Source organism: Piliocolobus tephrosceles, chromosome 6, assembly GCF_002776525.5.
Source record: "Piliocolobus tephrosceles isolate RC106 chromosome 6, ASM277652v3, whole genome shotgun sequence".
Classification (NCBI taxonomy): domain Eukaryota; kingdom Metazoa; phylum Chordata; class Mammalia; order Primates; family Cercopithecidae; genus Piliocolobus; species Piliocolobus tephrosceles.
This window is the reverse complement of record NC_045439.1, coordinates 17,612,742-17,633,559: the sequence shown is the minus strand read 5'-3', so window position 1 is coordinate 17,633,559 and position 20,818 is coordinate 17,612,742. Positions and strand designations below refer to the sequence as shown.

General features: G+C 36.3%; 1 protein-coding gene across 1 annotated transcript in view; it reads left to right on the top strand.

Annotated features, from left to right (window-relative positions):
* The window catches only part of TTC8 (tetratricopeptide repeat domain 8), a 54,667-nt gene that overhangs the window by 16,387 nt on the left and 17,462 nt on the right, over positions 1-20,818 (top strand). Inside the window, exons 3-8 of the mRNA XM_023205411.1 lie at positions 66-129; positions 242-401; positions 631-720; positions 3,019-3,063; positions 12,452-12,537; positions 16,921-17,008. Of these exons, the coding sequence (XP_023061179.1) occupies positions 66-129; positions 242-401; positions 631-720; positions 3,019-3,063; positions 12,452-12,537; positions 16,921-17,008 (533 nt within the window). The remainder of the gene's footprint in view (positions 1-65; positions 130-241; positions 402-630; positions 721-3,018; positions 3,064-12,451; positions 12,538-16,920; positions 17,009-20,818) is intronic.

The window sequence follows — 20,818 nt, the reverse complement described above, 5'->3', positions numbered from 1 at the left end:
TTAGCTTACCGTTTTTACAGATTAATAGATAATATATAAATTGAATTAGCCATCCTGTCTCCTAGGCCCTGGAACATCTTTGAAACTCCCTGGAACTAATCAGACAGGAGGGCCTGGTCAGGCCGTTAGGTATGTACTTCTGCTTCGTATCCTCTGCCATGAAATATTGATCAGACTGTATGAGAGACAGTCTTTCCTCAAATGATCTTCTTTGTGTTATAACAATTTATAATATTCACAGGCCAATCACACAAGCTGGAAGACCCATTACAGGTTTCCTCAGGCCCAGCACACAGAGTGGAAGGCCAGGCACTATGGAACAGGCCATCAGAACCCCCAGAACCGCCTACACAGCCCGCCCGATCACCAGCTCCTCCGGAAGATTTGTCAGGCTGGGAACGGTAATTTCTATCAGCTTTCCCATAGCCTCGTATGACTTTGGTATTACCAAAGTAGCTGTATACATTGGTACATCATTTTCTCCTGTTGTTATAGTGGAGAATTATATGGAAGATTTTTGAAGGTAGTTGTTTTTATTTTATGTTGCTTTTACATTTTTATGCATATTAAACTTGCTTATGTTTCAAGAAAAAGTTTCAGATCTCTTGTTCTACCGTTTTTTCTCTGTAGGCTTCCATGCTTACAAGTCCTGATGGACCATTTATAAATTTATCTAGACTGAATTTAACAAAATATTCCCAGAAACCTAAGTTGGCAAAGGTATGTACTTAAAATGATTTTGAGTTATAAAGTAATATTACATGTGTGATGATAATGACAAATTAGAAAATGAATAAAAACTTGTGAAGGAAAGGCCGTGTCTTTATTGAAGTGGAAATGTTTAATATGTGAAATTACTCTTAGTCTTTGAGTTAATGGAGTTAAGAACTTAAGTCAGTCAGAAATAAAGTACATATACCATTATTATAGGAAATTCTTTTCCCTTGATAAAGAGTAGTAATTTATAACAAAGAAAGCAGTTATGCAGCATCATCTTTGTAGAATGAAGCTTAAGAAGTCATCTGTATATGTACGTATTTTTTTCTTTTTTAGCTTGGACTATTCTCAGAGAAATAATTTTCTATCCTTGTAGCTTTTTAGGACTGTCAAAAAATGATAAAAATTATGTACTCTTAATTAGTAATTTATCAGGCATCTCAATAAGAATTACTCAAACCACATAGCGGCATGCCAACTACATTAGTAATTATTACTAAAAGATTAAGTGCTCCTTCAAATTAAAGAGAAAATGAGAGGGAGAGGGAGAAAGGGAAAGAGAAGGAAAGGAAGAAAAAGAGAAAGAGAAAGAGAAAAATAAAGGAAGGTGTCCATGACCTTTTCAGTATATAAACCTTGAGGGTGAGCTTGCAATAATTCAGAGACAGGAGCACTTATCCTCTGGAAACTGGTTTAAGCCTAGCTCAGGTTTTTAGCTGAAATCTCTGAGCATACATGCTGAGCTCATTCCTAATCTCAGTTCTAATGGTGTTTAACATATGTGTTTACTAAATACCAAACACTAGAGAAAACTAAAATGGACACTAGCTGTACAGACTTAAGTTTAAGTCTGAAAAAAAGATGCCATTTGGTAGACAGGGAATTAGCCTATAATAATGCTGCTGATTTTTTTTCTTAAATTCTTGTTTGGCAGCAATCCAGTTGACTTCATTTAGTAAAATTGTAAAGCTATCCTTACTTCCCTTTCTTTAATGAGAGTGGAGTATTGAAAGCAACTCACATGGAACATCTGGTTCCTGACCATTTAAGGCCACTTACTTGAAGGGACTGTCTGCCTAGTTGATACCATTGCTATATTTTGACCAGAGAGTCAGTCAATGGAAGCATTTTTCTCAATTAAATTAAGATGCATCCAGGACAGACCTGGTCTGTTACTAGATTTAGCCTGAACTAGATTTTGTGCTTTTTTAGTATGCTGTAGAAATAATGCCAAGTTTTCCTGTCTTTGGCCCCCAGCTTGCCTTGACCCACCGGGACTCATTTTTAATATAGGCATATTGCTTGGGGTGTCTAGGGTGACCCTATGACACTGTCTTTGATGCTATAACATCCTTTTCATGGCAGTGGTAGCACCAACTGCATTCTCAACTTCTCTTTCTTTATAACAGAAAAAATGGAGGGATTGTTATAGGTTTTTGTTGTTGTTGTTGTTGTTTTTTAAAGAAAGGCCTTGTCTTCATTTTTTTAAAAAATTGGTTGCCTCCAAGTCTTCTTTGTTAGTAACCTTGATATCTTCTAGGGATGTTAGCCTCTTTGCAAGTGTAACATGATGGTATTATGGAAAAAGGTAATGCCAATAAGAGTAAATGCTTATTTGTTTAGAGGAGTTGAGTGAAATATTGGAAATAAGTGTTCTTAGCCCTGGCTGTCCATGCGAGTTATCTGAGGGCTTTAAAAAATATAAGATCAGGGCTTTGCCATCCCCCCAAGTTTGATTTAATTTAAGTGGTCTGATCTGCACCCCACCACCAGGTGTTTCCAATGTCCAGCTTGGCAGGGTAGCATCCTGCTAAAGAAACCTGAATATTCTGAATCATAGAGTTACTATAAATACCATATAAGGAGAAGTAGCTTTAAAAATTAAGCAAAAAACACCTTGCTTTACCCTTGTACTCTACTTTGTTTCAGTAGAAACTTCCAATTTTTTATGTCTAAATTGTTATTATGAATATCATAATCACTGTATAATATATGTAGAGAATGTAAAGAATTGTCTCCATCTGTTTTACGACAATCCTGAAGTTGGTCTTTAAGAAATAAACTTTTCATTTGTCTTTCTAATAAAATATATAATATGAAAAAAATGTTTAATTCTTTGAGCATTCTAGTTTGTAGTCTGTTAAAACCAGAATCAGTTGTAAATAGTAATATTTTAAAATGAGTGAGTGTAACAAAAGATGGATAGGCCCTTTTACGTATAAATCCAGGGCTTTAGAGTGCTTTTGTTAACATAAAATTTAAAAAACATCTAATGTATTTTTGACACTTTTTTCTTCACAGGCTTTGTTTGAGTATATCTTTCATCATGAAAATGATGTTAAGACTGTAAGTTTTGAATTCATGCTATTTTCTTTTGAAATTTTTCTGACTTTGTAAGTCTAGATTCTGAAATATTCTATTTCTGACCTTATAAACAGATGAAATTATTAAAGATTGGAGAATTATTAATACTTTAAAATCCACCCTCCGTTACAGTGGGAAAATGTGTATAAATATACAAGCGATAAGAACTATGCCTGGTTCATAGAGTATGTAGATCACCAATAAATGGGAAGATACAGATAATTGAGAATACTGCATAACGTGTTTGTGTTAAAGTTATAGTTTTTATGCTAATGGTATTGTTGATCCATTTATTTCCTTAATCCATATAGTATATTCTAGGTTTACTAATGCACGTATTTCTGTTATTTTTGTGGTGTGTCCTTTTCCCCTGTCTTTAACATTTTGTGATCAAAGATTTCAAACATATAAAAGTAGAGGGAATCATCTTCATAGCCTCTTAACAGACAAGTTTGAAGTTATATGCGTATGACTTCTCAAATTGTTTTGATTTTTGCATGCTTATATGCAAATGAACACAAGCGGAACAACTTTGGTCAAATGTAGTTCATTCTACAGTGTCTGATTGCATGTTTTCTCATTTTCCTATTAGTTCCAGGAAAAAGGCTTTATATCCATATATTGAGCATTTAGGAAAATAAAAATATTTTCCTTAATTGTGTTTTCTTTTTCTCTTCTTCTTTTTATTTTGAGACAGAGTCTCACTCTGTCACCCAGGCTGGAGTGCAGTGGCATTATCATGGCTCACTGCAGCCTTGACTTCCCAGGCTCAGGTGATCCTCCCATCTCAGCCTGTCAAGTAACTGGGACCACAGGCATGTGACACCATGCCCAGCTAATTAAAAAAAAAAAATTATCTGTAGAGACATGCTCTCCCTATGTTGCCCATGCTGGTCTTGAATTCCTGGCCTTAAGTGATCCTCCTGCCTCAGCCTCCCAAAGTGCTGGGATTTCAGGTATGAGCCACCATAGCCATCCCCTTAATTGTGTTTTTTATGTGTCAACCGCTAGCTATACACTAGGATACCTAATAAAAAATATGATACTTTTTCCTGCCTCTACAAGCCATGTAATCTAGCTGAAGAAATAAAATGGACATAAATGAAATAATTAAAGAGGTAACTGTCAAACTGTGAAGTTGTTACCAAGTAGGAAAAGGAAAAATTCAGAAGGGATGATACTAGTAAAGATCCATAAAATAAGTAGGATGTATGGAAAGGAGGAAAAAGAAATGTAAAGAAAGGGCAAAAATAAGAATGAGATATGGAATGATCAATAAATAGGCCTTATCCTAGAAAATAGGAGTTCCACAGAGACATTTTAAAGAAGGAAATGACAGAACTTGATGATAGATTTGATACGGGGAACAAAGGAAAGACAGACAGGTCAAATCTACCTCCTAAAGATGTTGTGAGAAGAGTGACAGTTTTATTAGCAGAAATGGGATAATTAGGAACAGAAGTCAGTTTGTAAAGAAGCTGACTAAGTGACTTGAAGGTGTTTTGAGTTTGAAATGACAAAAGACTATCTAAGTGGAGATACCATTGCATGTGTTGGGAGATGTGACATTGAAATCTAGGGGACAGCCTGGGCCACATATACAGAATGTGATGTTCATAGATGTGATTATGTAGGGAAAAGAAAATATGAAGGTTGGGACAACTGAGAAACCATGCACATTTCTGGAAACAAGAGTCAGCCATTTTAACTTCATAAAAAGCTGGTGAGAGGCTTTCAGCATGATGATATATAAAATTATATAGTCAAACTGTAATTAAAAAGCATTAGAATGCTATTCCATTTCATAAATTAGTAAATCTCAAATGACTAAAGTATCATAAAGTGATACTCTTATATTTGGAAGATTAATGCATATCAGCAGCATCTATCCTTTCATCCAATATATGTTTGAACCACAGTTCCAGCCCTGAGGTCACACAGTGAAACAGGCAGACAAAGTCTCTCCTCTTTTAGAGATAATATTCTGGTTGGGCAAGGAATAGAAACAAATAAACTTTAAAATGTATGAAGTCTCATGGGCTAATGAGTACTGTAACAACAAAGAAGCAGGAAAGCAGGTAAGGGAATAAATAATGACATTGGGGAGGATGCTATTTTGGATGGAGTGGGGAGTGGTTATTGAAGTCACTCTGAACAGAAAACATGTGGCTCAGTGGCTGAATCCCAGCACTTTGGGAGGCCGAGGCAGGCATATCACTTGAGCCCAGGAGTTCAAGACCAGCCTAGGCAACATGGTGAAACCCTGTCTCTACAAAAAGTACAAAAGTTAGCCAGGCATGGTGGCACATGCTTGTAGTCCCAGCTACTCTAGAGGGGTAGAGCTGTAGTCCCGGCTACTCTGGGAGGATCACCTGAACCCAGGGAGGTCGAGGCTGCAGTGAGCCATGATCATGCCACTGCACTGCAGCTTGGGTGACAGAGTGAGACTCTGTGTCAAAAATAAAAAGAAAGAAAAGAAAACATTTCAACAGACACCTGAATGAAGGGGGACAGGAACCACATCATTTTGTGCAGGAAGGGCATTTTCAAAGAGCTTTAATGTAAAGGCCCTGAGTAGAAGCATGCTTGGGTTGCTTAAGGAACAGGAAGAAGGCCAGTATGGCTGAGTGAGGCCTGTGAGGAGGAAGAGTTGTCGGTGATGAGTTCAGAAGCTAGACAGATCATAAGCCATTTGCAGGTCATGGTGACAATATTTTTCATTAATAGATTCATCTTGAGGATGTAGTTCTACATCTTGGAATTTACCCATTCTTATTGAGGAATAAAAATCACATTGAAAAAAATGTAAGATTTATTCCCTGCACTACTACATTTATGTTCTAAAGATTCTAAGGATTAGCAGACTTTAATTTTTACATATTATGTTAGTATCCTAGTTCTTCATGCATATGGACTTAACAACATTTGATTTTAAACAGATAGAGTAGTAACATTTAAACTTTTTATTTTAAGCAGCAAAATCCTTTTCTTCAAGTGAAATCTTATCTAGACCCTAATATGTAAAACAGACAAAAGTTGAGCTACTTGAATTATAGCAGGGCTAGCAAACTTAGAACATATCCATTAGCCCTCCTCCTTGATCCTCCCACCCCGTGATCTTCTGCCTCTCAAATATTAGGGCTCTTGGGTAGTTCCTATATTAGGCTCTGTTTCTAAATTACCTAGGGAATTATTAAATAAGGACTTCTGGATCTGTGCTAGACTTCCTGAGTCAGAATCCTCAAGGATACATCTGGCGAATCTGCTGTTAATAAAAGCTCTGCAGGCAATGCTAATTTTCAGGCAGGCTTGGAAAATACTGCTGTAGAATATAGTAGTTTAAAAACCAATGATTAATAGAAGGGTATAATGCCAGGTGTTCCCGTGTAGTAAAATAGACCTGGGGAATACTAGCAGAACTCAAAAACCAGAGCTCCCTATAGCAAACAAAATAAGAGGAGGTGTGTTACCTGTCTCAATGAAAGAAATCAGCAAATGAAGAGAAAAGAGACAACAAACATGACTCAAATATATCTCATTAACACGGAAGTGATAGTAAAAGCTATTGAGAACTGGAGTCCCCATTTGTAAATTATATATTTTTATTCTTGGTAACAGTGACTCTCTTAAAACACCAAAATCAAGCAATATTGAACAAAATTGTTGACTCTTTTTGAAATCCATCTTTATAATTCATTAAATGGCACTCGAGAAAATTTGTCTGGGGACTTTATTTTAGATATTTAATCGATGAAGAATTTAAAAAATTTAAACTAGCAAACAATAGGGTATTTCATAAATTTGGTTGGATTTGTGAAACAATCACAAAGGAAAAAGACTCACTGATGCATATGTGTAATCCCTATCTAGTGGACAGAAACAAAATCAGAAGTAAAAGGGCAATAGAAGGGGGAATTACATACATGAAGCATGATTTGGAAATATTGGTATTTATCATGTATAAAAAAATCTGATCTTGGCTGGGTGCAGTGGTTCACACCTGTAATCCCAACACTGTGGGAGGCTGAGGTGGGTGGATCACCTGAGGTCAGGAGTTTGAGACAAGCCTGGCCAGTGTGGTGAAACTCTGTCTCTACTAAAAATACAAAAATTAGCCAGGCGTGGTGGCGGGCACCTGTAATCCCAGCTACTCAGGAGGCTGAGGCAGGAGAATCGCTTGAACCCGGGAGGCGGAGTTTGCAATGAGCCCAGATCGCGCCATTGCACTTCAGCCTGGGCGACAAGAGCAAAACTCCATCTCAAAAAAAAAAAAAGCTTGATCTTAATTTTTGAAAAAAAACTTTTTTTCTTTTTTTTTTTTTTTGAGACGGAGTCTCGCTCTGTCGCCCAGGCTGGAGTGCAGTGGCGCAATCTCGGCTCACTGCAAGCTCTGCCTCCCGGGTTTACGCCATTCTCCTGCCTCAGCCTCCGGAGTAGCTGGGACTACAGGCGCCCGCCATCTCGCCCGGCTAGTTTTTTGTATTTTTTAGTAGAGACGGGGTTTCACCGTGTAGGCCAGGATGGTCTCGATCTCCTGACCTGGTGATCCACCCGTCTCGGCCTCCCAAAGTGCTGGGATTACAGGGTTGAGCCACCGCGCCCGGCCAAAAAATTTTTATGAAAATAGAAATGACCCCAAACCAGACAACTTACATTAGAAAAAATGCTGGTAAATAAGCACATTAGAGGTGTACTTTCTTAATAACAACAAAAATATAAAATAAAGAGGCTTTGGCCTTTGAGTTTTGTATTTATGAAATTAGAAAAAAAAATCCTGAGGGAGAGTACATTAGATAGCCATAAAGATATTTCCTCAATTTGTTTCTGTAATTTTACTTCTCAGGAGATTGCAGGAAAAAGTAAAGTGCTGTATTTGCAATGGTGTTCATTGCAGCTTTAGGTATAGTGACAAAACTGCTGGGAAAACAACCTAAATGTTTCATAATAGGGAATGAGTTTGGTAAATTATAATAAATAGCATAATGGAATCTTATGTAGCCATTAAAAACCATAATTATAAACACTAGGCAGAAACATGCAAAGTGTTTATTTTATAATGTTAAGCCAAAAGTATGCCATTTAGTGTGTTAAATAGAAGTATAACTCTAAAAATATGTTTTTATGACAGATACTAGAAGGTATTACTTAAACATTAAAATGGTAGTATTTTGAGGTTAAGGTGTATTCATTCCACAAATATTTGTTGAGCGCCTAAGTTGTACCTCATGGTACTAATGGAGATTAAGTCTAATTTTACCTTTGTTTTAAAAGTTTTCAACAGTAATGTTATAGTAACTTTACATTTATAAAATGAATTATAAATTAGGGGCAATAATATGTTAAAATGCTGCCGATTTGTACTCTGCTTGCTATTTTCGTCTGCTTACCCCCCATATACATACATTTTTGTAGAACATAAAATGGAGCAATTTGTTTTGTTATTATTTAGTGAAAAACACAAATTGTTCCTTTGTTTTCCATTTTATTTACTAATTCATATATTGATATATGCATTGATTATTCTTTAAACAATAATGATTGGGTTGTATATATCAGTACTTTGATGGGTGCTAGGGTTGCTGAGTCGAACAGATGTATTGTTCCATTTCTCACTCTGGTATGATCTTGCCACGTTATAGTGCTGTTGTGGATCAGGTTGTTCCATTAAAATGTCATTCTTGCTTTTACCAGAAATGTTATTTTCTGAATGGAAGAAGGATTTAGATAATGAGTATAAAGCATGTATTTTTATATCTTACATATATTTTGTAACTTTAGCTAGAAAAAGAAAAAAGGAATTCTGTTTTTTAACATATTAAGAAATCAGAGGTGTTTTTATATTTAGATACCTTGGGTGGCCTCCAAATTTCTTTTTAAATAAAGTATTTCACACAAATACAGAGACTATTATAGACCAATATAAGAAATACCTTGAAATGGTGTTTAAATATTAAAGTATAAAACTGTCCATGGAAAACGATTTTTCTGTCTTTGAGCTTTTAGTGCTTTCCTTATGTTGTGGGGGTGGGCAGTATCAATAAAACTCAAGTGGCACGTGAGCTGGTGATTCCATGTTTATCTACAGACAAATAGGAAGAATACTGTAGAGGTAGAGAACGCCATGAAGTGGTATTTACATTTTAAGGAAAAGTAAAGTTATCTATGGAAAACTGTTTTTGCCTTTGAGTATTTAATAACTCCCTTTCCCCACCTTTCCCTTTTTGGACAATATCGTTGGTATTGACAAAACTAAAATGGCATGTGAGTCAGTGATTCTGCAATCTTTGTTTCCACATGCTCTTTAATTTCATCATCCTGAAGTTGTTACAACTATAACATAGTGAAAGGATGACTTTTTTAAAACTTAGATCTGCCAAAATTCCTTCTACTTTTGGACATTTATAAACTTATTGCTTTAAAAAATGACATTCTGAGCTTTTATTAATATCTAGATATTGGTTTTACTAAATCATCTAAAGATCATTAAATTTAAGTCTTATAGTTATTTATTTTAAAAATTTGGGAATGGTTATAGAAATATAGATCTTCTGTCACCACTTAAAAATTTTAAGGTTAATAGCTTTTAATTATGAATTTATTACTATGACAGTTTTGTTTGGTTCTTAAGGTATTGTCAACAGAAGTCAGAAACAAAGATTATAATTAATTCAGTCAACAGATAGTTCTTGAATACCTCTTCTGTGCACAGCAATATTCCAGAACAACAGCAAAGATGTAAAAGAGGAGTATCTGTCCTCAGGGAGCTTGCCCGCCACTTAAAATTGTCCCAAATGGGCCAGGAATGGTGGCTCACACCTGTAAGCCCAGCACTTTGGGAGGCTGAGGCGGGTGGATCAACTTGAGGCCAAGAGTTCGAGACTAGCCTGGCCAACATGGGGTGAAACCGTGCCTCTACTAAAAACATAAAAAATTAGCTGGGCATGGTGGCACATACCTGTAATCCCAGCTATTCAAGAGGCTGAGGCATGAAAATTGCTTGAGCCTGGGAGCTGGAGGTGTTGAGATTGTGCCACTGCACTCCATCCAGCTTGAGCAACATAGCAAGACTGTATCAAAAAAAGAAAGGAAAGAAATTGTCACAAATGTTTTTCTTTAGTGCAGTGAGGACAGAAAAACCAAATTCTGCCAAAATATTTAGAGGTTTATGCTGAGTCAGTATGAGTGACCTCGGTCTGGGGATACATAGTCTCAAAAGGTCCTGAGAAAATGTGCCCAAGGCAATTGGGTTACAATTTGGCTTTATACATTTCAGGAAAGTATGGGAATTGCAGGTAAAATAATAAATCAATACATGGAAGGTATACATTGATTGGGCCTGAAAATTCTGTACATCTCGAAGCCGCGGCTTACATGTCATTGGTGGGTTTTAGGGATTCTTTAGGTGGCAGGTAGGTAATCTTTGCCTAAGACTTGAAGTCAGTATATGGGGATGTTTAAGATCAGGGGGTGTCTGCCATCTCTCATGTGGTGCTGTACTACAGTCAGATTGGAAAGTAGGCCGCATTATACCAGTTTAGTTTAAAAAAAATTGTTTAATGAGATTTTATGGTTTGTAGGGTATGACTCCCCAAGCCTCCTTGGAAAGGATTTGGGGCAAGAGGAAAAAAAGTCAGAGTTCTATCCTTAGCAGTCTGAGTCTTCATCATTATAATTTCTTTTTGTCATTTTTATTCTGTATCAATAATTTATATTAATATCCTTAATTGGATTAGTACAAACATATGGGTTCTCCATAGGATGACTTGTTTTAGGACCAATTATGCAGGCAAAACTAGCAGCCTGTAAGAAACACTAAATCTAACCTTGGGAATTTAGAATACATAAAAATTGTTTGCATGACATCTTTTTCTAAAAAATAGAAGGTCTGTTTATACTAAGCATGAGAATGACTATGATCTATTTGCTGGAAAAGGTCTTTATAAAGACCAAGTTAAAATGTTTAGATATTTACTATGTATGCCTGCATTGAGCTGGCTGAAAATATATTTTTCTAGTATATCTGAAAATAATGCTAATTGAAGTTATACTTTTCTCCTCATTTTTTTGGTTTCATTTTTATTTCTGGCTGGGGGCAGGGTGGTGGGGGAGAATAATAAGCATATGAAAGTAGTGTGTGGCTTGTTTTTAATTTTCATAGCTTTCAAGTAGAGATGCTGATTTTTCAAGTCCATTAGAGGCTCAGCATGGTGTCACCATTTCTTTATAAGTAGTTTGCATATTTAGAGATCTCCCCTGGAGAAAGAGAAGATGGGGAACACAAGGAAAAATAATTAATTATACAGTAAGAGATTTAAGGAACTCTTCTCACATTCATTTCAGAAAAGAGTTGATATTAAGAAGTGGACAGTAATCTGGGATGTGTTTTGAGATAATAGAACTGAAAATCTAAGAGTTACTTTAACTGAGCTCTTGGATATCATGATTATGTTAACACTGGCTAAAGAATAAAAAATTTTCAGCCTTGAGAGAAAAATAGTATTATAAAAAATCAGAATTATTTCTTAACTAGTAGCCCCAGCTTCTATTAATCACATCTTTATCTGAGCTTCAAATTTCTGCAAAGACTGATTTGCTTTCCCTTTGTCAAAAAATGGTTTCTACTTCCTCTATATAAAATTCTGATTCTTAGTCACCTCTTGTCTAATCTTGAATAAACAATAGAGGGAACAAACTTGAGAGTATTAAAGATATGGGATAAACAAAGGTAAAATAGGAAAGCAATTGAAGAGAAGATCTTTTTTAGTTTTCGACAAAGGGGAGTCTGCTACTTAGAATTTACTGGGACGTAAGGTGATGTCAGAAAAGTGGAATGACAATTGTTGAAGACAGCAGTCGTCCAAATACTTAAGTTCCTTTCATTCTTCTTCATGATCCCATTTTCCAAATCTTTTCTCTACCTGCTTTCTTAATCTTTCTTTCTTTTTCTACATCTGTCTTGAAAGTGGACACTGCCCCTGGATCTGGCTTACACACCAAAGACTTGACTGCCGCGGAGTTTGGAGGCATTTTGAATCATTATATAGTAGATAAGTCAGGGGGAGTGGGTAAAAACTTAGGCATTTTTTAATATCAGTTTTGTGTCTTGTATATTAAAATTATATTCAAATATATTGTACATCTGCTTCCCTTTGATGAGTGTTTTTATCTCATCTGCTATTAGCCCTCTGGTCTGGAACTGATTAGCGAAAATTGGTGGGGCCATCTGGAAACATGAGCAACTTGAGTTTTTGTCTGATTTCTAATGCACGTTTTGACTGGTGCTAATTATATGGTCTATTTCATTATTTATTTTCCTGACTGCTTATTGTTAGAAAATAAAATACTAATCTAAAATGAATTGTTTTCAAAGGCTTTGGATCTGGCTGCCCTCTCCACAGAGCATTCTCAGTACAAGGACTGGTGGTGGAAGGTACAGATTGGAAAATGTTACTACAGGTAAATTTCATTATTTTTGAAGGGCTTAGAAGTGGCCATGTATTTTAGGGTCTCAAATCTGATACTTTTTTGGAGGGTAGATTTTCCCATGAAGAAACGAGAACTAGGTCTTTGGCTTACTTGATAAAGCGTTTACTTAACAATCACAGGGTAGCAATAAGAATTGATACCTTTAGAATAATAAAACTTCTGAGCTGGGAGAGGGAAGCTTTGAGACCATCAGGCCCAACTCCCCTTTTCACATGAGGAAGCTGAGGCCCAGAGAGTGGTTGTAATTTGCATCAGGAGCTAGTGAGTAACAGACTAGGGACTAGAACCAAGTCTGCTGATTTCTACTTCTGTTCTCTTGGTAATCAAATCTTTTATTTACACCCATGCCTCACATCTGTAAAACACTTCACAGTTAAGAGATACTTTGTTCCTACATTGTACCATTTCACTTAAGTCTCACAGCACCTTGGAGGTAGTGGCTATTGTTAGTCCTTTCTCCAGATGAGAAAAATTGAGCCTCACAAAGATAGAGTGATTTGTCCAAATTCACATAAACAGTAAGTGGCAGAACAAGAACTTGAGCTCACTTTCTGATGCCAATTATCTTGCTGTTTCCACAATTCCAAATTGTTTCTCTAGGACCTGAATATTCTTATATTCCCTTAATGTTTAAATGTATTTTAAAGCAAATTAACTGAAAGATCAGAAGAATCATAATGAATTTTATGAATATTTATATAGCAACTAGTAAATAAGATCTGAAACTTGTTGCTGATATTGAAATGTGTATAGAACATTTGGAAAAATAGAAACAAATCAACAATTCTATTTTATAAATATAAATATCTTTTATTATTAAAATAGGGTAGACTTCAGTTACTATGAACACACTTCAATATTTATAAGCTTCAGTTGTCATTCAAGTACTGTGAGAAAAAAGAAGACTATAAATGGGATAAAAAGCATGTTTATTGTTCTGCCATTGAAATTAAGACTACTTTCCATTTAGAGATTTCACATAGAACTCCAAAGTGTTTTTTCCTGCTGCTAGATGGAAAACATGTTTTCTGCTAAAAGGTAATTTTAGACCATTATATCATTAAACTCTTATGAATGGAATTCCTGGAGACAATCTTGAAATCTTGAGCTGCCAAGCAAAACCTTCAGAAATGCTTGATAATTAAAGGAAAGCAAAACTCTAATTGCTTTTGCCATCTATAAATGATGGCATTTAAATGAGTGTACCTTGTCATATTAAATTATCCTTCTTTTCTGTTCTTTAACACCTGCCCATCTTTATGACATATTCGGTATTCTTTCATTTACACATTCATTCACTCAGTAACATATTTAATGGGCAGCTACTCTGCCAGGAACTGGGAATACAAAGATTAGATTGTCCCTTCTTTCAAATGGTTTACAATAGAATGGAAGAGAGGCCAGTAAATAATTACAGGTTAAGTATTTCTTACCTGAAATGCTTGGAAACAGAGTGTTTCAGATTTTGTGTTTTTTCAGATTTTGGAATATTTGAATATATATAATGAGATATCTTGGGGATGGGACCAGGTTTAAAGATGAAATTCCTGTATGTTTCATGTAAACCTTATACACATAGGCTGAAGGTAATTTTGTGTAATATTTTATTTTATTTTATTTTTTAGAAATGGGGTCTTGCTCTTTCACCCAGGCCGGAGTGTAGTTGTGTGATTATGGCTCACTGCAGCCTCAATCTCCTGGGCTTAAGCCATCCTCCTGCCTCAGTCTCCCAAGTAGCTGGGGTTCCAGGCACATGCCACCATGCCCGGCTAATTTTTTAAAACTTTCTTTTTTTTATAGAGACAGGTTCTTGCTGTGTTGCCCAAGGTGGTCTTGAACCCCGGGCCTCACACCATCCTCCCACCTTGGCATCCTAAGGTGCTGGGATTATAGGCATGAGCCACTGCATCCAGCTGTACTCCCATTATTATATCCTTTTCAATGAAACCAAATTCAGCATTCCCTAACCTGCTGTGTACTTTACTGCCTGTGTACTTATGTTCATGGTTTAATTTTATTTTGGAAATGTCCCTCTTCCCTGCACATCTAGCTGTTGAAATCCTGCCTGTTTACTATCTCCCTGAACCTCCTCTGTGCTCTCAAAGCGCTTTTTTTCCTGATTGACCATAATATGATTAAATTTATTTGTGAACATGTTTTGTTTCATTCTTTGATTATCATTGCTTTAAGGACATGGTTGTTACTTTCTTCATTTTTCATCTCCTTACCATCAAGAAATAAGCATACGGTCGACACTTTACAATTTTGTTAAATTTAAGTTGGAGAGAAAAAGTTGGCAGCTGGACTCTGACTCTGTGATATTGGCTGGTGTTTATGAACTTGACTGATGTTTTTTGCCTTGACTTTCTTTGAACATGGCATGCTCCATTTTCTTTGCACAAGAATTCATGTGGTAGATTGCTTTTTGATAGCATTAGATGAAGTTATCTCTTAAGGCTGTAGTAATAAAAAACATGGTTCTTTGACTTTCATGTAGCTCAATATCTCTGATTATATTTTTATTTTTTAAATTTATCTATCTCCATTGTTTTTAAAATAATCTATTTCTGTTTTCATGTTCTTGTTTTATATGTATCTTTTTATTGTAATCCCTTTCAAATGATTTTTGGAAAGAAACAAGTTAGATAAAAATACACAGACTCTCATGGATACTTTAAATTAATGGAATTTAGTGACTGTATTTCAGTCAAGTGTTTAAGACTTGCATGCACGGCCAGGCACCGTGGCTCATGCCTGTAATCCCAGCACTTTGGGAGGCCAAGGTGGGAGGATAGCTTGAGCCCAGGAGTTTGCAGGCAGCCTTGGCAACAAAGTGAGACCCTGTCTTTACGAAAACAAAATACAGAAGTTAGCCAGGCCTAGTGGTACATGTCAGTAATCCCAGCTACTTGGGAGGCTGAGGCAGAAGATTGCTTGAGCCCCAGAGGGCAAGGCTGCAGTGTGCTGTGATCCCACCATTGCCCTCTAGCCTGGGTGACAGAGACTCTATCTCAAAAGAAATAAAAAGATTTTCATGTTCAGTTGATGTTATGTACATAAATATGTTGTTTTTCAGAACTTTAGAGTTCTTTGACCTTTAGCCTTTAACCAGTTTCATCCCAAGGCCTCCAGTAGCTATTTGGGCATCAGCCACACCAATGCTTAAGGTTTAGGTTATGAAAAATGATCAAAGATCTTCTTTCAAACCTTTAAATGAAAATAGCACAACAGAGCATACTGTGTATCATTTTGATTTTATTTCACAAAATGAAACATTATCGTAGCTGAGTAGCTCTCAGATAGCTAAAAATTAGTGATTATGAGTAAGCCTAACAGGTCTATTCAGGACATGAATGAATAGACCTGTTGAAAGTTGTGTCTTAATGATTGAATCAGTGGCAACAAATTCTTTCCTGGGTTTAAGAGGTAGGCACTACTTACATCAGGACAGTCATATTTAGGCAAGGAGCAAATCTCAGATTCATAGACTAGGACAATCAGTATCAGATATCTAATAAGGGAAAACAAGATTTCTAGAATAATAAAATGGTATAACTATATTACTCAAGTGTTAATTATTACTTGGTCAAAATAACTTTTTTTTTTTTTTTTTTTTGAGGCGGAGTCTCGCTCTGTCGCCCGGACTGGAGTGCAGTGGCCGGATCTCAGCTCACTGCAAGCTCTGCCTCCCAGGTTTATGCCATTCTCCTGCCTCAGCCTCCCGAGTAGCTGGGACTACAGGCGCCCGCCACCTCGCCCAGCTAGTTTTTGTATTTTTAGTAGAGACGGGGTTTCACCATGTTAGCCAGGATGGTCTCGATCCCCTGACCTCGTGATCCGCCCGTCTCGGCCTCCCAAAGTGCTGGGATTACAGGCTTGAGCCACCGCGCCCGGCGGTCAAAATAACTTTTAAAGATAGCTTTTAAAAATGTGCTTTTGTCTCAGAGCAGAAGATGTTTTCAAATAAATGTCATCCTTCAGCTCTTCCAGTAATATGGAGACTCTAAGCATTTATTCAGGTCACTTGCCATATGTCCAGCTGATCATAAGCTCTTTGGGTGGTGAACTGATGTGACCTGGCTTACTAGCAGCTATTATCTTAGTCCTGCTGTGACTAGGCTTCAGACAGACTCCTTACATACCGTTTGGGGGTTAGAAGCCAGTGAATATGGGAGATAGGCAACTTATTGCTAAACTGTATAAATAAACACGTTAATTTATGTGTATGTGCAACATTACCTTCCTTGGTGTGTGCTTATATTCCTCTTATAATTTGTCTCTATTCATCCTCAGGGTATGATGTAGTGTTTATTTTTCAGTTGAATATCTAATTCCTAAAATTGCTATTTGTAGGTTGGGAATGTATCGTGAAGCAGAAAAACAGTTTAAATCAGCCCTGAAGCAGCAGGAAATGGTAGATACATTTCTGTACTTGGCAAAAGTAAGTAAATCTTAATTTGAGTGAAATCTGCCTTCTCAGAATAAATGTTTAAATTCTGGCCATTGCATGGGGAGAGTAAACAGCTTCCTCAGGAATATTTGGCAAGTTACTATGTTTAGATTTAACTTGTTTTTCTTTAGAGCAAGGGAAAAAATGAGAACATATGGAGGGTAACTGTCTCATAAGAAATTAATTGTCATGAAAAATAAGAAGACCCATTTGAGAGATTGCCCATTAGGACAGGAGAAAATACCATAGGCTCACTACTCGCATAGATAACAGGCCCCAGTGAGGCCTTATTTTCTGCAGTACATTTGTATCCCACTTGAGCACGCAGTAGAGAACAGGGACTGTGTTTACGTAGATTCCTAGTTACTCGGCTGAGGCATAATAATAAAAATAATACTTCTCCTTTATTGATCACCTACTCAGTATAAAACATTTTATCATGTTCATTATATACGCAGTTTAATTTAACCCTCACAATAACCCTGCAAAGGTGAGTTTTATCATTTCCTTTGTACTCTTAAGGAAAATTAAATTTAAAGAGGGGTATGTTTTTCAGGGTCACTTGGTGGTTAGGAGTTAGCATTCGAATCCAGGTCTTTCTGACTCCAGACCTAGTCACTGCTGCAGTGCCACCTACAGCCACAGCAGAAATGATAGGGCCACCTAGAATTTTCTTGCATTTTTTTTTTTTTTTTTTGAGATGGAGTCTTGCTCTGTTGCCCAGGCTGGAGTACAGTGGCATGATCTCAGCTCACTATAACCTCTGCCTCCTGGATTCCAGTGATTCTCCTGCCTCAGCCTCCCAAGTAGCTGGAATTACAGGTTCACGCCACCATACCCAGCTAATTTTTGTATTTTTAGTAGCAGTGGGGTTTTACCATGCTGGCCAGGCTGGTCTTGAGCTGCCGGCCTCAAGTGATCTGCCTGCCTCGGCCTCTTAAAGTGCTGGGATTACAGGTGGGAGCCACCATGCCTGGCCAGAATTTTCAATAGTGGGGTAAAGTTACCTCTTGACCCTCACTGAGGCTATTTTGAAAGAAAAATACAAGTGGTGGTAATGACATAATTTTGCTTTATCTGTTAGAGTTTCTTAAATTAAAAAATGTGGTAAAGGAGATTCAAAAGAAGATGAGATATAAAAGGAAGTGCTACTAGTTCCTAAATATGGGAATAAAAATTAACATATGAAAAAGAAGCAAAATGAAAGTTATATAAATTTACTGTGCTAGTCTTAGTATGTTTTAATGACTTTCAAAAATTTTTGAAACTATCTGGTATCTAACTTTATCTTCTATATGTGATATATTCAACTTAAACAATTTTTTTTTTTCTTAGTTAGGGTCTCACTCTGTCACCCAGGCTGGAGCGCAGTGGCATTATCACGGCTCACTGCAGCCTTGACTTCCCAGTCTCAGGCGATCCTCCCATCTCAGCCTCCTGAGTAGCTGGGACTACAGGTCACTGTGCCTGGATAATTTTTTTTTTGGTAGAGATGGAATCTTGCTGTGTTGCACAGGCTGGTCTCCAGCTCCTGGCCTCAAGCAATCCTCTAGTCTCAGCCTCCTAAAGTGCTGGGATTACAGGTGTAAGCCATTATGCCCAGCCTACACTTAAAGTCTTAAAGAAGTTTCTGGGCATCACAGTAAAGTTTTTGGAAAGAACTAGAAGTTAAGGCTGAAGTCATACTATTTGACTATCATCTTAGTTGATAATCACTTAACTATGTCGTTGAAAAAATATGCTTTTTATTTAACTCTTGTTGAATACATGACTTCACCTGTTTTTCTATAAATTGATTTGTTTAAATCTATTATTCCCTACACAACTATATAGAGGTAAAATATACAGTTTTTGTTTAATGTATGAATGGATGGTTATTATGTAATAGAGATCAAGCAGATTTTAGTTCTGTCACAATGACACATGCACGCGTATGTTCATTGCAGCACTATTCGCAATAGCAAAGACATAGAATTAACTTAAATGCCCATCAATGGCAGACTGGATAACGAAAATGTGGTGCATATACACTGGAATACTATGTAGGCATAGAAAAGAATGAGAGCATGTCCTTTGAAGGAACGTGGATGGAGCTGGAGGCCATTATCCTCAGCAAGCTAACGCAGGAACAGAAAACCAAATACTGCATGTTCTCACTTATAAGCGGGAGCTAACTGATGAGAACACATAGACACATAGAGGGGAGCAACAGACACTGGGGCCTCTGAGAGGGTGTAAGGAGGGAGAGGAGCAGAAAAAATGACTAATGAGTATTAGGCTTAATTCCTGGGTGATGAAATAATCTGTACAACAAACTCCCCATGATATGAGTTTACCTATATAACAAACCTGCACATGTACCCTGAAATTAAAAGTCAAAAAGTGAAAGAGCTCTGGCATGGTGACTTGTGCCTATAATTCCTGCACTTTGTGAGGCTGAGGCTGGAGCATTGCTTGAGTCCTGGAGTTTGAGACCAGCCTGGGCAACATAGTGAGACCCATCTCTTTAAAAAAGAAATGTATATATATGTGTGTGTGTATATTTTTATATATTAATACAATATATTTAATTTATATAAAAATATATAAAATTATATAATTATAAATATATAAAATAATATACATATATAATCATATAGTATAAATATGTAATATATAATATAATAAATATATAATCTAAATATATAATATAACTATATATCATGTTTATTATAATGTATACTGTTATATAGTAATATAATATAAATATTTTTATATAATATATATTTACATATGTTATATATATACACAAAGGAAAGAGATCAAGCAGATTTTAAGAACGTTGTTTTTTAAAGTTCTTCATTGTTAATTTAAAAATTAAACCTTTTAGATTATGTAAATACTAATTATATATTATTTGTTATATTTTTAAAGTATAGAACTTGTATAGTTCAAAAGTGTATAAGTAAAAACTGAAAAGTTATTGTCCATGCCTCTCTCTCTAATCTCAAACTTTAATGATAAATACTTTAGTTTTCTGTTGTATCCCTTTGGGTTTTTTCTCAAAACACACTCTTACTGTTTAGAAAGTGGATCCGAAAATCATGAAAAAAGTGTCATAATCTTATGTTGTCACACGTAAAATAGTAATACTGTTTTAGAAATTCCTATTAAGTATATAGTTTATTCATGCTAATGTTCTAATTGCTAATGAAGTGGAAGCCATTATGTGCTAACTTGCTTAACTCCCCTACCTCATGAACCTGTGTCCTCTCTTGTTTTGGAGGGGCCTGTCCACTGCCTGTCTCTCTCAGGCCTTGTTGCATGGGTCATCTCCTCTTTATTCAGCATCTTTAACCTCAGTCTCCTAATTGGTTTCTTAATGCCAGCCTATAGACATACTCATGTCTGTTCTATCCTAAAAAGGTTTTCCCTCGATTCTTTCTTGTTTAGTTACTATTGCCAGTCTCTGGCATAGTAAGCTCACAGTAAGCATTTGTTAGAGAATAAATGAATGAATGCTTTATATATAACATGTAGAAATAAAACTATAACATCATTATTGAAAATTAATCCTGCACATTTTTGAAAATTCTTTCTTCCTCTTCTTCGTCTTCTTCTTCTTTTTTTTTTTTAAGACAGAATTTCACTGTTACCCAGGCTGGAGTGCAGTGGCACAATCACGGCTCACTGCAGCCTTGACCTCCTAGGCTCTAGTGATCCTCCCATCTCAGCCTCCCAAATAGCTGGGACTACAGGAACATACCAACATGCCCAGCTAATTTTTGTATTTTTTTGTAGAGATGGGGTTTCACCGTGTTG